This window comes from Dendropsophus ebraccatus, chromosome 11, assembly GCF_027789765.1.
Source record: "Dendropsophus ebraccatus isolate aDenEbr1 chromosome 11, aDenEbr1.pat, whole genome shotgun sequence".
Lineage (NCBI taxonomy): Eukaryota > Metazoa > Chordata > Amphibia > Anura > Hylidae > Dendropsophus > Dendropsophus ebraccatus.
The window spans coordinates 1,565,247-1,580,952 of record NC_091464.1 but is presented as its reverse complement, the minus strand read 5'-3'; the positions used below and the strand labels follow the sequence as shown (position 1 = coordinate 1,580,952).

The following is a 15,706-nucleotide window of genomic DNA, read 5'->3' as shown; positions in this document are numbered from 1 at the left end:
TATTTCACAATGCTGGCTGTCATCTGTAGGTTACTGGCTGTTATTTCACAATGCTGGCTGTCATCTGTAGGTTACTGGCCGTTATTTCACAATGCTGGCTGTCATCTGTAGGTTACTGGCTGTTATTTCACAATGCTGGCTGTCATCTGTAGGTTACTGGCTGTTATTTCACAATGCTGGCTCTCATCTGTAGGTTACTGGCTGTTATTTCACAATGCTGGCTGTCATCTGTAGGATACTATAGAGAAAGGCTGAAAACACAAAGATAGGCGCTCCCTGGGTGAATCTGTTTCACAGTAAATGTGAATAGAGGAAGTGCGGATTGCACTCACCTGGTGGGGTTGCGCTAAGAGCACAACACCTACAGTTGCATATAGGTAGAAGAAAAAAAGGTCCTTGATGCTGCCGCTCCAGGGAACCGGTCGATGGTATCAAAGAATGGAGAAACGTGCAGGGAAGGTAGTGCAGCACCAGCAGCGTACACTTCCAATTTGGAGCTTTCCGTGTCGCAAGAAGGTCTCAGAACACGTATATACCAAAGGTATATTTTATTTGCATAACATGCAACGCGTTTCTAGGCTGCAAAGCCTCTTTATCAAGCCAGAGTGGAGTATGCATACTTTGCAGCCTAGAAACGCTTTGCATGTGATGCAAATAAAATATACCTTTGGTATATACGTGTTCTGAGACCTCCTTGCGACACGGAAAGCTCCAAATTGGAAGTGTACGCTGCTGGTGCTGCACTACCTTCCCTGCACGTTTCTCCATCTGTAGGATACTGGCCGTTATTTCACAATGCTGGCTGACATCTAGAATACTGGCCGTTATTTCACAATGCTGGCTGACATCTGTAGGATACTGGCCGTTATTTCACAATGCTGGCTGGCATCTGTAGAATACTGGCCATTATTTCACAATGCTGGCTGTCATCTGTAGGATACTGTCCGGAGGAGGAGGGTCCTGTGTGAGGAGGTGACTTGTGTTGTACCTTCCAGCTCCTGCAGCTCCTGAAGGAGGGCGCTCTGTCTCGTACCACCGCCAGCACTCAGATGAACTCCCAGAGCTCACGCTCTCACGCCATATTCACCATTCACCTGCATCAGACCCGAGTGCTGGAATCTTGTCCGGTAGGTGATTACTCATTTCTTAACTTTATATTTAGTTGTTGCTGCAGCTTTAAGTGATACTGAGTGCCACCCCATGCCTGCTTACAGAGTGCCACCCCATGCCGGCTTACAGAGTGCCACCCCATGCCGGCTTACAGAGTGCCACCCCATGCCTGCTTACAGAGTGCCACCCCATGCCTGCTTACAGAGTGCCACCCCATGCCGGCTTACAGAGTGCCACCCCATGCCGGCTTACAGAGTGCAGACAAAAATACAAAAAGTGCTACAGCAACCCACAGATACAAGCTCTTACTGTGTATACTCCCCCGGTAAATACCTGCTATGTAGATATTGATAAATGAGTATCTTGGGAAAATATTTGAACAAAGCATACCATGTCACCGGGTTACAGAGTGTCCACCCTGTGTCGCCAGGTTACAGGGTGTCCCCCCGTGTCACTGACGTTAGAGTGTGCCCCCCAACACCCCCCCTTTCTGACACTAGCAATGGCCTCTCCTGGGCTGAATAAGCTGACAACTGGGCACATAGCAAATCATTTATTTTTATAGCACGCCAGCAGGAAGTAGCCTCCCCATCCACATATACACCAGGAGGTTGCCACACCCCCACATACAGCAGGAGGTAGCCACACCCAGCACATATACCAGGAGGTGGCCTCCTGGTATATGTTCTGGGTGTGGCTACCTCCTGCTGTATGTGGGGGTGTGGCAACCTCTATGTCTCTGTTCACATGGCAGGTCGCTGCATGTGGCTAAAGTGCAGACAAAAATACAGAAAGTGCAACAGCAACCCACAGGTGCAAGCTCTTACCGTAAATACTCCCCTTGGCGTATACATGATAAAGTGCCACCCCATGGAGGCTTACCAAGTGCCACCCCATGCCGGCTTACCGAGTGCCACCCCATGCAGGGTTACCGAGTGCCACCCCTTGCCGACTTACAGAGTGCCAGAAGTGGGGCCTCAGTATATAGCAGAGTGTGTGGTTTACAGAGCGCCCTCCTAGTTACCAGTTATATTGTCCAGCAGACAGACGCCCCCTCACTGGAGTACGAGACACTCACCGCTAAGTTTCACTTTGTGGACCTCGCTGGTTCCGAGCGTTTGAAAAGAACTGGGGCGACTGGAGAGCGAGCCCGGGAGGGGATCTCCATTAACTGTGGATTGGTGAGTGTGCACGTTCAGCCGGGTTCACACTGCGCTGCTTCTGCCAGGCTCCTTACCTAATGCAAAAAAAGCTGAAAAAAGTTTTTACATTTTTATTTACGCTTTTTTTTGCATTTATAAAGAGTTTATGGGTGTATTTTTTTTAAACATTTGAGCTGCAGCAAAAAAGTATCACAAAAAAAATCTCTCTTGACCAAAATACCGTATCCAATCAGCTAAAGAAAGGTGGAGGCCAGCAGATAGAGGGTGGCAGATAGATGTCGGCGGGCGGCAGATCGAGGCGACGGCTTACTGAGCATGTTATTGGACATTGGTAGATTAGGCTCAGTGAGCATGTTATTGGATGTATTGGCTCAGTGAGCATGTTATTGGATGTATTGGCTCAGTGAGCATGTTATTGGACATTGGTAGATTAGGCTCAGTGAGCATGTTATTGGATGTATTGGCTCAGTGAGCATGTTATTGGACACATCAGTAGATTAGGCTCAGTGAGCATGTTATTGGATGTATTGGCTCAGTGAGCATGTTATTGGACATTGGTAGATTAGGCTCAGTGAGCATGTTATTGGATGTATTGGCTCAGTGAGCATGTTATTGGACACATCAGTAGATTAGGCTTAGTGAGCATGTTATTGGATGTATTGGCTCAGTGAGCATGTTGGACGTATCGGTAGATTAGGCTCAGTGAGCATGTTGGATGCATTGGCTCAGTAAGCATGTTACTGGACACATCAGTAGATTAAGCTCAGTAAGCATGTTATTGGACACATCAGTAGATAAGGCTCAGTGAGCATGTTATTGATGTATTGGCTCAGTGAGCATGTTATTGGACATTGGTAGATTAGGCTCAGTGAGCATGTTATTGGATGTATTGGCTCAGTGAGCATGTTATTGGATGTATTGGTAGATTAGGCTCAGTGAGCATGTTATTGGACACATCAGTAGATTAGGCTCAGTGAGCATGTTATTGGACGTATCAGTAGATTAGGCTCAGTGAGCATGTTATTGGACACATCAGTAGATTAGGCTCAGTGAGCATGTTATTGGACGTATCAGTAGATTAGGCTCAGTGAGCATGTTATTTGACACATCAGTAGATAAGACTCAGTGAGCATGTTATTGGATGTATTGGCTCAGTGAGCATGTTATTGGATGTATCGGTAGATTAGGCTTAGTGAGCATGTTATTGGATGTATTGGCTCAGTGAGCATGTTGTTGGACACATCAGTAGATTAGGCTCAGTGAGCATGTTATTTGATGTATTGGCTCAGTGAGCATGTTATTGGATGTATCGGTAGATTAGGCTTAGTGAGCATGTTATTGGATGCATTGGCTCAGTGAGCATGTTGGATGTATCGGTAGATTAGGCTTAGTGAGCATGTTATTGGACACATCAGTAGATTAGGCTCAGTGAGCATGTTATTGGATGCATTGGCTCAGTGAGCATGTTGGACACATCAGTAGATTAGGCTTAGTGAGCATGTTATTTGATGTATTGGCTCAGTGAGCATGTTATTGGATGTATCGGTAGATTAGGCTTAGTGAGCATGTTATTGGATGTATTGGCTCAGTGAGCATGTTATTGGATGTATTGGCTCAGTGAGCATGTTATTGGATGTATTGGCTCAGTGAGCATGTTATTGGATGTATTGGCTCAGTGAGCATGTTATTGGATGTATTGGCTCAGTGAGCATGTTATTGGATGTATTGGCTCAGTGAGCATGTTATTGGATGTATTGGCTCAGTGAGCATGTTATTGGATGTATTGGCTCAGTGAGCATGTTATTGGATGTATTGGCTCAGTGAGCATGTTGGATGTATTGGCTCAGTGACCATGTTGTTGGATGTATCAGTAGATTTGGTGGACTCAGTGTAGATTCCGTCAGGAATTGTAGAGGAAAGTTTTCTGCTTGAGTTCCTTGCCTGTTCTTCTCTGGCAGGATTGGAGCGGAATTGAAGCCCCATTGACTCTTATAGGATTCCTCCAGCGGAATCCGCCCAAAGGATTGACATGCCAATGTCAGCTGTAGGAACCACCCCCTCCTGCCCTCCTGGGGGTGGGGTCTGGCTGTAGCGGTACAGTCCCTGTGGGGTCTGGCTGTAGCGGTACAGTCCCTGTGGGGTCTGGCTGTAGCGGTACAGTCCCTGTGGGGTCTGGCTGTAGCGGTACAGTCCCTGTGGGGTCTGGCTGTAGCGGTACAGTCCCTGTGGGGTCTGGCTGTAGCGGTACAGTCCCTGTGGGGTCTGGCTGTAGCGGTACAGTCCCTGTGGGGTCTGGCTGTAGCGGTACAGTCCCTGTGGGGTCTGGCTGTAGCGGTACAGTCCCTGTGGGGTCTGGCTGTAGCGGTACAGTCCCTGTGGGGTCTGGCTGTAGCGGTACAGTCCCTGTGGGGTCTGGCTGTAGCGGTACAGTCCCTGTGGGGTCTGGCTGTAGCGGTACAGTCCCTGTGGGGTCTGGCTGTAGCGGTACAGTCCCTGTGGGGTCTGGCTGTAGCGGTACAGTCCCTGTGGGGTCTGGCTGTAGCGGTACAGTCCCTGTGGGGTCTGGCTGTAGCGGTACAGTCGGAGCGTTTTTGTCGCCGTCGCCCCGGAGCGTTTTCTTGTGTGAGGTCCATTAGACTGAGTTGTGGCTTTCCGGTTGCAGCTGGCCCTGGGGAACGTGATCAGCGCTCTGGGAGATCAGAGTAAGAAGATTCTCCATGTTCCTTACCGAGATTCTAAGCTCACCCGCCTGCTGCAGGACTCCCTGGGAGGAAACAGGTCAGTCTCTTCTTACATTCTCTCCTCCAACAATAACCAGAAAGTTATACAGATTGTCATTTACTTCTATATAAGAATTTACACTGTTCCCGTACTTATCAGCTGCTGTATGTCCTGCAGGAAGGGGTGTATTCTCTCCAGTCTGACACAGTTCTCTCTGCTGCCACCTCTGTCCATGTCAGGAACTGTCCAGAGCAGCAGCAAATCCCCATAGAAAACCTCTCCTGCTCTGGACAGTTCCTGACATGGACAGAGGTGGCAGCAGAGAGCACTGTCAGGTTACCATGTGCATGCACAACTTCACCACAAGATGGCGCTCATGGGAGACCGCTACTTAAGACAAAGGGTGGACTGTTACGAGGGGCTTACTTTAGTGGCAGCTCCACTTCTAACCTTTTTTTCTTACTTTCCATTTCCTTCTATATTTTAAAATAATCCTGACATCTTGCAGTTTCCGTTCTGGCCACTAGGCCTAGAACTGCTGCGACCTCCTGTTGTGTACCGAGCTCTTCCCAGCGGTGTCCTTGTTACCAGCACAGACAGGAGGACAGGGATGGGTGATAACCGTGGATGTGACACCCCGGTGTCCCCTGCGCTGTAGGAAGGTCCCTGAGCCCCCAGAATCCTCTCATTTATCATAGCTCTATATGCAGGCAAGATGGCCGCCGCCATAATAATGTACAGAAAGGGAAACAGTCACCAGTTACCTCGCTATCTGATCAGATGGTTACGCACTTTGTCTGATGTGCGACTTTTATCTTTTTCTTTTAATAATTACACATCATACATGGCACCACAATTTCCACAGAAGCTAGCTGTGTGGTGCAAATGACCTCTGTTGGTGGTGGGCAGAGCAAATCTTGTGAAGATGATGGGGATGCCACAATTCCTGCACATCTTACATAACTCTTCGGTACGGCTTCCCTTCCGACTTTTTCATCCATGCTCTCTTCCACTCACTGATTTGGGGCCCCCAACATCCACGCATCAGATTAGAAACCTTGCAAAGAGCAAAAGACGATGGGGGGCTGGCAATCCCTAACACAGCCATGCACTTCCTAGCGGCCCAATTACAACATCTTAAGGGATGGGATGTAGGTGACGGGGGGCACCAAAACAAGGCACGGATCGGGCACCATTTACACTCAGATTCTTTTTGAAATTCTAGAGGCCAAAAGAATGTTACTGCTCACTCCACAAATACCAACAATATTGCTTATCCACAAGGTATGGTGGAAACTTAGAGACCCGTATGGCATCACGGGATATACGCCCATCCATTTGGGACACACCATGGTTGGGAGAATTGTACTTTTTGCAGGGGTTCTCCACCTGGAGAGATGCAGGAATTAGGAAAATAATGCAGCTGTACGATGGTAGACAGCTGAAGCGTTTTGACCAACTACAAAGCCAATTTGTTCTACCTCACACTCAATTCTATAAATATCTGCAATTACGTCATGCATGTGAAGAGGAAGGAGAGATACTTGTCTCAGGTGTACAATACCTACCCCCAATGAATATTGTTGGGGAATCAGAATCCACTAAGGGACTTAATTCTTGTCTATTACTTCCAAAATACCTAGACAGATTCCTTCTCACGTTGAGGGAAAAATGGGAGGCGGACATTGGTCCCATAGAGGAAGGTCAATGGAAGGAGATACTAGAAATGACGCCTTCACTATCCCTGGGGGAGCAACATTGTCTCTCACATCTCTATCTGTTACACCATGTGTATCGCACACCACAATTCCTTATCAATGTCCGGGATACACCTACGTGTCCGGGATGTCATATCCATGAAGGGGGTCTCTTACACATGTTCTGGCGCTGTCCCAAGTTGTTCCTTTATTGGAGAGGGGTGGCGTCAGCCATACATAAAGCCTACTCAGCGGACTTGCAGCAATCTCCACTGCTTTACGTCCTAGGATATGTAGATGACCTAGCATTGAACGTAGTGGAACAATCAGTTTTCTACTCACAGCCTGTCAGTAGGCATTATACAGGTCTCGGCCTGGCTCTTCTTTGTCTATTACCTGCAAAGTGATGTTAAAGTTGCATTTTATGTATGTTCACATAGATTGTGGAGCTGGAAGGATTGGGGGGGGGAGGGTTAGGGTTGACATGGGATGGAGGGTATGCCCTCCTGGGGAGTTTTGTTTGTACTGGGAGAAAACTTGTTTTGTAAAAACTTTCAATAAAAAAACTTTGATTTAAAAATAATTACACATCATAGAGATGCATAATGGTCCGGGTGCGAGCGTCTGGACGGGTGGGGGTGCAAGCGTCTGGAGGGGACTGTAATGCGAGCGTCTGGACGGGACTGTGATGCGAGCGTCTGGACGGGACTGTGATGCGAGCGTCTGGACGGGACTGTGATGCGAGCGTCTGGACGGGACTGTGATGCGAGCGTCTGGACGGGACTGTGATGCGAGCGTCTGGACGGGACTGTGATGCGAGCGTCTGGACGGGACTGTGATGCGAGCGTCTGGACGGGACTGTGATGCGAGCGTCTGGACGGGACTGTGATGCGAGCGTCTGGACGGGACTGTGATGCGAGCGTCTGGACGGGACTGTGATGCGAGCGTCTGGACGGGACTGTGATGCGAGCGTCTGGACGGGACTGTGATGCGAGCGTCTGGACGGGACTGTGATGCGAGCGTCTGGACGGGACTGTGATGCGAGCGTCTGGACGGGACTGTGATGCGAGCGTCTGGACGGGACTGTGATGCGAGCGTCTGGACGGGACTGTGATGCGAGCGTCTGGACGGGACTGTGATGCGAGCGTCTGGACGGGACTGTGATGCGAGCGTCTGGACGGGACTGTGATGCGAGCGTCTGGACGGGACTGTGATGCGAGCGTCTGGACGGGACTGTGATGCGAGCGTCTGGACGGGACCTGTGATGCGAGCGTCTGGACGGGACTGTGATGCGAGCGTCTGGACGGGACTGTGATGCGAGCGTCTGGACGGGACTGTGATGCGAGCGTCTGGACGGGACTGTGATGCGAGCGTCTGGACGGGACTGTGATGCGAGCGTCTGGACGGGACTGTGATGCGAGCGTCTGGACGGGACTGTGATGCGAGCGTCTGGACGGGACTGTGATGCGAGCGTCTGGACGGGACTGTGATGCGAGCGTCTGGACGGGACTGTGATGCGAGCGTCTGGACGGGACTGTGATGCGAGCGTCTGGACGGGACTGTGATGCGAGCGTCTGGACGGGACTGTGATGCGAGCGTCTGGACGGGACTGTGATGCGAGCGTCTGGACGGGACTGTGATGCGAGCGTCTGGACGGGACTGTGATGCGAGCGTCTGGACGGGACTGTGATGCGAGCGTCTGGACGGGACTGTGATGCGAGCGTCTGGACGGGACTGTGATGCGAGCGTCTGGACGGGACTGTGATGCGAGCGTCTGGACGGGACTGTGATGCGAGCGTCTGGACGGGACTGTGATGCGAGCGTCTGGACGGGACTGGGATGCGAGCGTCTGGACGGGACTGGGATGCGAGCGTCTGGACGGGACTGGGATGCGAGCGTCTGGACGGGACTGGGATGCGAGCGTCTGGACGGGACTGTGATGCGAGCGTCTGGACGGCACTGGGATGCGAGCGTCTGGACGGGACTGTGATGCGAGCGTCTGGACGGGACTGTGATGCGAGCGTCTGGACGGGACTGGGATGCGAGCGTCTGGACGGGACTGGGATGCGAGCGTCTGGACGGGACTGGGATGCGAGCGTCTGGACGGGACTGTGATGCGAGCGTCTGGACGGGACTGGGATGCGAGCGTCTGGACCGCACTGTGATGCGAGCGTCTGGACGGGACTGGGATGCGAGCGTCTGGACGGGACTGGGATGCGAGCGTCTGGACGGGACTGGGATGCGAGCGTCTGGACGGGACTGTGATGCGAGCGTCTGGACGGGACTGGGATGCGAGCGTCTGGACGGGACTGTGATGCGAGCGTCTGGACGGGACTGTGATGCGAGCGTCTGGACGGGACTGTGATGCGAGCGTCTGGACGGGACTGTGATGGGACTGGGATGCGAGCGTCTGGACGGGCGGGGGTGTGAGGGGTGTCTATGATGTCTCTATGATGTGTCTCTGAAATATCTCTATGACGTGTCTATGATGTCTCTATGACGTAATTCTGTGATGTCTATAACGTATCTCTGAAATGTCTGTGTAATGTCTCTTACATGTCTCTTTGATCTCTCTATGACATGTCTTTATTACATGTCTCTGATGTGTCTCTATAGCTAGTCTGATTTGTCCCTATGATGTGTCTCTATATGTCTCTGACGGGTCTCTATAATGTCTCTAGGACAAGTCTCTATGATGTTTTTAGGACGGGTCTTTATGATGGGTCTATGATGTCTCTAGGATGGGTCTTTATGATGTCTGTATGACAGATCTCTATGATATGTCTCTATGACGTGTCTATGATATGTCTCTATGACGTGTCTATGATATGTCTCTATGACGTGTCTCTATGATGTGTTTTTATGATGGGTCTCTGATGTCTTTAGGGTGTGTCTCTATGATGTCTTTAGGGTGTGTCCCTATGGTGTCTCTATGATATGTCTCTGACGGATCTCTATAATGTCTGACTGGTCTCTATGATGTCTTTATGACGGGTCTCTGATGTCTCTAGGACAGTTCTCTGTGATATGTCTCTAGGATGAGTCTCTATAATGTCTCTAGGACAAGTCTCTATGATGTCTTTAAGATGGGTCTTTATGACGGGTCTGTGATGTCTCTAGGATGGGTCTCTATGATGTCTCCATGACAGATCTCTATGATGTGTCTCTGATGGGTCTCTATGATATGTCTCTATGACATGTTTCTATGATGGGTCTTTGTCTCTAGGACATGTCTCTATGACCTTTCTCTGAAGTCTCTGTTGTCTTTAGGATGTTACTCTGTGATGTCTCTAGGATGGGTATCAATGATGGGTCTCTATGGTGAGTCTGTATGATGTCTCTATGACTGGTCTCTAGGACGTGTCTCTATGATGGGTCTCTGATGTCTCTAGGACAGGTCTCTATGATGTGTCTCTGGGTCTCTATGAAATGTCCCTATGATTTCTTTATATGTCTGTAGGACGGGTCTCTATGATCGGTCTCTGATGTCTGTAGGATGGGTCTCTACGATGTCTCTAGGACCTGTCTCTATGATGGGTCTCTGATGTCTCTATGAGGGGTCTCTGATGTCTCTATAAGGGGTCTCTGATGTCTCTATGTTGGGTCTCTATGATATGTCCCTATGATTTCTCTATGATGTCTCTAGGACAGGTTTCTATGATGTCTCTATGATTGGTCTCTATGATGGGTCTATGATATGTCTCTGATGGGTCTCTATGATATGTCCCTATGATGTCTCTGATATGTCTCTGATGGGTCTCTATGATGTGGCTCTATGATGTCTCTATGACAGGTCTCTGATGTCTCTAGGACTTGTTAAAAGTTCTTACAAACAGTAGGTACACTTTATATATGAAGAAAGGAAGTGTAGTAAATGGAGGGCGCTCTTCCCTGCTTTCTCAGCCGCCACATCCCACTTGTGACCTACAGGTGGTGCCGATCCTGGTCTTGCCTGCGGGGGGGCAGGGGTTTGGAGGGGACGAATTGGGTGGTAACCACTCTGTGTGTGGGACAGCAGTGTGTGTCCGGGAAGGGGTTATCCCTGACCCCACTTATTGCTATTGTTCTCTGTAATCGGCCGGGAGCACAATTGCTTCTCTATATCAGCTACTCAGCATTTTGGGATTTTTGAATCTGTTTTACAATAAGATTCTCGTCATTGCCCAAAGCAGATCAGAGGCGGCATTTATAGTACCAGAGTGATGTGATCACAGAAGCTGAGCCCTGATTGGTTGCTGTGGCCTACAAAGAGATTCCTGGAAGTTTATTTTTCCTGGAATACCCCTTTTAGGGCGCATTCAAACGTACATGATCTGCAGCAGATTTGATGACGCAGATCTGCTGCGGATCCTGTACGTGTGAACACATCCTTGATATGTTTAACCCCTTGGACCCATGTTTGGTCCAAAATTACTTTGGAGAAAGTTTTCACAAACATGGCAACCTCAGCGGGTATGCCCAGCAATCGCTCGTCATTGTTCTTTTACTCGCTATCATCACGACCTGCGGACTGCTTGGTGTGTAGGGTCGTTGGGTGGCCGGGGAGGCATATACTGCACTCACTGCTGTTCTGTGTTATTAGCCAGGCTTCAGGTTGGAGCCTTCTCTGGGGTAATCTAGAGGAGTGGTGTCAATGAGGCGGGACCTAGTGTGTCTGTGCCCTCTGCCTACAACGCCTCTCGGGTCTTCCTCTCCGCACTCCTTGTCATTGGGCAATACCCCAAGGCGGGATTTCTCCTCTGAAGCGATGTTAACATGGTGCGTGTCCTGCTCGGTTACTCAGGACGCCGAGGGCAAGGAAGTCGCAAGAAGCGCTGTAGGCCTAGGCCATAGGTCCCGCCTCACATGTGTTTTTTACCTCAAACAAACCTCCAGGACCAGCCTGGACCCTGGGAAAGGACTTGATGGCATCTAGGCAACGATACCTGCGGTTTGTGGGGGGGGCACAGATTTGCTTTAAGTTTAAAGGACAGATAAAATATTGGACCGTACACTGGAAGAAGTAGGACAACCTTTCTGTTGCACTATTTATATGGATTCACAATGAAGCCAACGGGGGGGTTCTGCAGAACCCCTTTATCCTCAGTTTTTAGGGACGCCATCTGACTGATTGGGATTGGAAACCATTGTACTTTTCCAATATGCTGTTTGTTTTGTTTTGGAGGCAGCATCTCACAATATATACAATTACATTTACACTTAGAGTATTCTTCATGCAAAACCTTTAATTTACCCAGCATCCCTAACACTTCACTGTCTCCTTAAATTCAGTCAGACCATGATGATCGCCTGTGTCTCCCCATCCGATCGGGATTTCATGGAGACACTGAATACACTGAAGTATGCGAACCGGGCTCGGAACATAAAGAACCGCGTGACAGCTAATCAGGAACAGAACGTCCAGCAAGTGCAGAGCCTGAGAGCGGAGCTGGCACGGCTGAGGCTGGAGCTGCAGGAGTACAAAGCAGTAAGTGCAAATGGTATACTGCAGGAGTACAAAGCAGTAAGGGGAGTTAAATGTTATACTGCAGGAGTAGTACACAGCTGTAAGAGGAGGGAAATGTTATACTGCAGGAGTAGTACACAGCTGTAAGAGGAGGGAAATGTTATACTGCAGGAGTAGTACACAGCTGTAAGAGGAGGGAAATGTTATACTGCAGGAGTAGTACACAGCTGTAAGAGGAGGGAAATGTTATACTGCAGGAGTAGTACACAGCTGTAAGAGGGGGGAAATGTTATACTGCAGGAGTAGTACACAGCTGTAAGAGGAGGGAAATGTTATACTGCAGGAGTAGTACACAGCTGTAAGAGGGGGGAAATGTTATACTGCAGGAATTAGTACACAGCTGTAAGAGGAGGGAAATGTTATACTGCAGGAATTAGTACACAGCTGTAAGAGGAGGGAAATGTTATACTGCAGGAGTAGTACACAGCTGTAAGAGGAGGTAAGTGTTATACTGCAGGAGTAGTACACAGCTGTAAGAGGAGGGAAATGTTATACTGCAGGAGTACACAGCAGTAAGAGGAGGGAAATGTTATACTGCAGGAGTACACAGCAGTAAGAGGAGGGAAATGTTATACTGCAGGAGTACACAGCAGTAAGAGGAGGGAAATGTTATACTGCAGGAGTAGTACACAGCTGTAAGAGGAAGGAAATGTTATACTGCAGGAGTAGTACACAGCTGTAAGAGGAGGGAAATGTTATACTGCAGGAGTAGTACACAGCTGTAAGAGGAAGGAAATGTTATACTGCAGGAGTACACAGCAGTAAGAGGAGGGAAATGTTACACTGCTACACAGCTGGAAGAGGCACTTCTTCTGCGATATGGCTCTTGGTGTCTCGAGTGGGAGAAGAGAATTGTTGAAAATTCAGCACATTGGGCAGCACTCCATATCCTTTAGTGGGTTATTATCGGTTTTCCATGTCACAAACGTGCCAATAGATCAATGAAGCTACATTATAAATGAGCACACCATTGTTTTTCTTGTGCAATTCTCTGTTGTATGTGTTACATGACCCCCTTCCCATTGAAAAAAGTAACGTTGAATCCAAAATCGTGGCTATGCAGATGGCCGCCATGGTAGTCACCCAACCTATATAATAGTATGCTGGGCTGTATATCTAATGGTATGCTGGTCTGTGTATATATATATATATATATATATATATATATATATATATATATATATATATATATATATATATACATTGGTACGCTGGGGTGTGTATATATATATATATATATATATATATAAATAATGGTATGCTGGGCTGTGTGTGTGTATATATTGGTATGCTGGGCTATATGTGTGTGTGTGTATATATATATATATATATATATATATATATATATATATATATATATATGTGTATATATATATATATATATATATATATATATATATTATATAATGGTATGCTGGGCTGTGTATATATAATGTAGGGATGGTCCGATGGTCGTACGAACCCGAACCCTCGGTAATGATTCCCGCTGTCTGCCCGCTCCGTTGAGCGGGCGGATCCAGCGGGAGGACCACCTGGAGAACTGGGATACAGCCACAGGCGGTACTCCCCCTGTATCCGCCCGCTCCACGGAGCGGGCAGACAGCGGGAATCTGCTGCCGAGTGTTCGGGTTCATACGAACCCAAACCTTGGCAGGTTCGGACCATCCCTAATATAATGGTATGCTGGGCTGTATATATAATGGTATGCTGGGCCATATGTGTGTGTGTGTATGTGTATATATATATATATATATATATATATATATATTTCTTCTTTTCCACATGGTCGTGTGGAGAGGGAGAGTTTTTTGTATATGTATTTTGTTTTCTATCCTGCTTTGTTGTGTACAGAGCAAAGATTTTATTTTTCTTATGGAAGCAGCCGCCATCTCAGTGATCGCTCATCTTCTATGCTCTGGTCAGTAAGTATTATGGCGCCATCTCAGTGATCGCTCAGCTTCTATGCTCTGGTCAGTGAGTATTATGGCGCCATCTCAGTGATCGCTCAGCTTCTATGCTCTGGTCAGTAAGTATTATGGCGCCATCCGCTGCCGGGCTGCACGTGGCTGCTAACCATGGCGCTGCTCAGACAGGATGCCGCTCGCCTGGTGTCTGTCCTCGCTCTTCAGAGAGGTAAGTCCTAGTCATACGGCCTCTTCTGTGAGGAGCTGTATGGTGCCTGTGCGGGCTCTCTGCCTGGAAGCCTGACCTGTATGGCAGGAGGCCTGTGTGCAGGCTAATGGATAGAAACTTCATGAGATTTATAATAGTTTATAATTTATTTTTATTTTTTTGCCTGTGCGAGCTCTGTGAGACAGTTCCGCTATGTGATCATGTGGTCTGGGTCCTGCTATGTAATAATACAGTGACAGCTATGGATCTGCTATATGTGAATGCTGCCTTAGGGCCCTTTTACACGAACAGATTATCTGACAGATTATCTGCCAAAGATTTGAAGCCAAAGCTAGGAATGGACTATAAACAGAGAGCAGGTAATAAAGGAAAGCCTGAGATTTCTCCTCTTTTCAAATCCATTCCTGGTTTTGGCTTCAAATCTTTGGCAGATAATCTGTCAGATAATCTTTCTGTGTAAAAGGGCCCTAAGATAAGCGCTGTTAGTTGTGCGGTCACTGAGCTGTTTGTGCACCTGGTTGCTGATTTCTTGCACTAATTGCTGGTTGTGTATTGATTGCAACTTGTATCTTTCTAATGCTAAGTTTACACGAGGCGATTATTGGGCTGATCGTACGATTAATGATTTCGAATTCGAACGATTTTTTTATAACGATCAGCGTTTAGACGGTACGATATATTGTACGGAAAAATCTTTTTGCGATTGTGCGCCCGCAGCCCGCCCCCGCCGCTCCGATCGCCGCCCCCGCCGCTCCGATCGCCATCCCCGCCGCTGCTCCGATCCCCCCCGCCGCTGCTCCGATTGCCCCCGCTGCTCCGGCCACGAGCATACGTTACCTGCTCCGCGCAGCAGGTCTTCCGACATCCCCGGCTCCCATTTTCAGCGCACTGATTGGCTGAAGGGGAGCCATTTGAAATTCCCGGCTCATCTCTTCAGCCAATCAATGTGCTGAAGAGGGGAGCCAGGGATGTCTGAAGACCTGCTGCGCGGAGCAGGTAACGTATGCTCTTGGCCGCGGCGGTGGGGGCGATCGGAGCAGCGGGGAGGGGCGATCGGAGCGGCAGCCATGGAGGTGGCGATCGGAGCGGTAGCCGTGGGGGTGGCGATCGGAGCGGCAGCCGTGGGGGTGGCGATCGGAGCTGCGGCAGGGGAGGCGATCGGGGCGGCGGGGGTGTCAATCAGAGCGGCGGCGGGGGTGGCGATCGAGCCGGCGCAGGGGGCTGCGGATGAGCGGGGGGGGGGGGGGGGGGGGGGGGCGGGCGGCCAAACTATCGCGCGACGACTGTTTACAGGGAACGATCGGCGAATTTTTGGCGATCGGCGAACAACGATTTATAAACATGTTAAAGGATCAAAATGAACGATTTTTCGATCG

The 15,706-nt window shown here is 49.1% G+C and overlaps 1 protein-coding gene across 7 annotated transcripts in view; it reads left to right on the top strand.

Moving 5' to 3' along the window:
* KIF21B (kinesin family member 21B) overlaps positions 1-15,706 on the top strand; it is a 318,269-nt gene that overhangs the window by 40,407 nt on the left and 262,156 nt on the right. For 2 of the 7 annotated variants that reach the window (XM_069944620.1, XM_069944617.1), the window contains exons 5-8: positions 996-1,127; positions 2,151-2,291; positions 4,936-5,051; positions 11,963-12,158. In XM_069944620.1, the coding sequence (XP_069800721.1) occupies positions 996-1,127; positions 2,151-2,291; positions 4,936-5,051; positions 11,963-12,158 (585 nt within the window). Of the gene's footprint in view, positions 1-158; positions 190-995; positions 1,128-1,214; positions 1,436-2,150; positions 2,292-4,935; positions 5,052-11,962; positions 12,159-15,706 lie in introns of those variants that run through there. The other 5 variants (XM_069944624.1, XM_069944622.1, XM_069944623.1 and 2 more) reach the window with 5 other exon arrangements.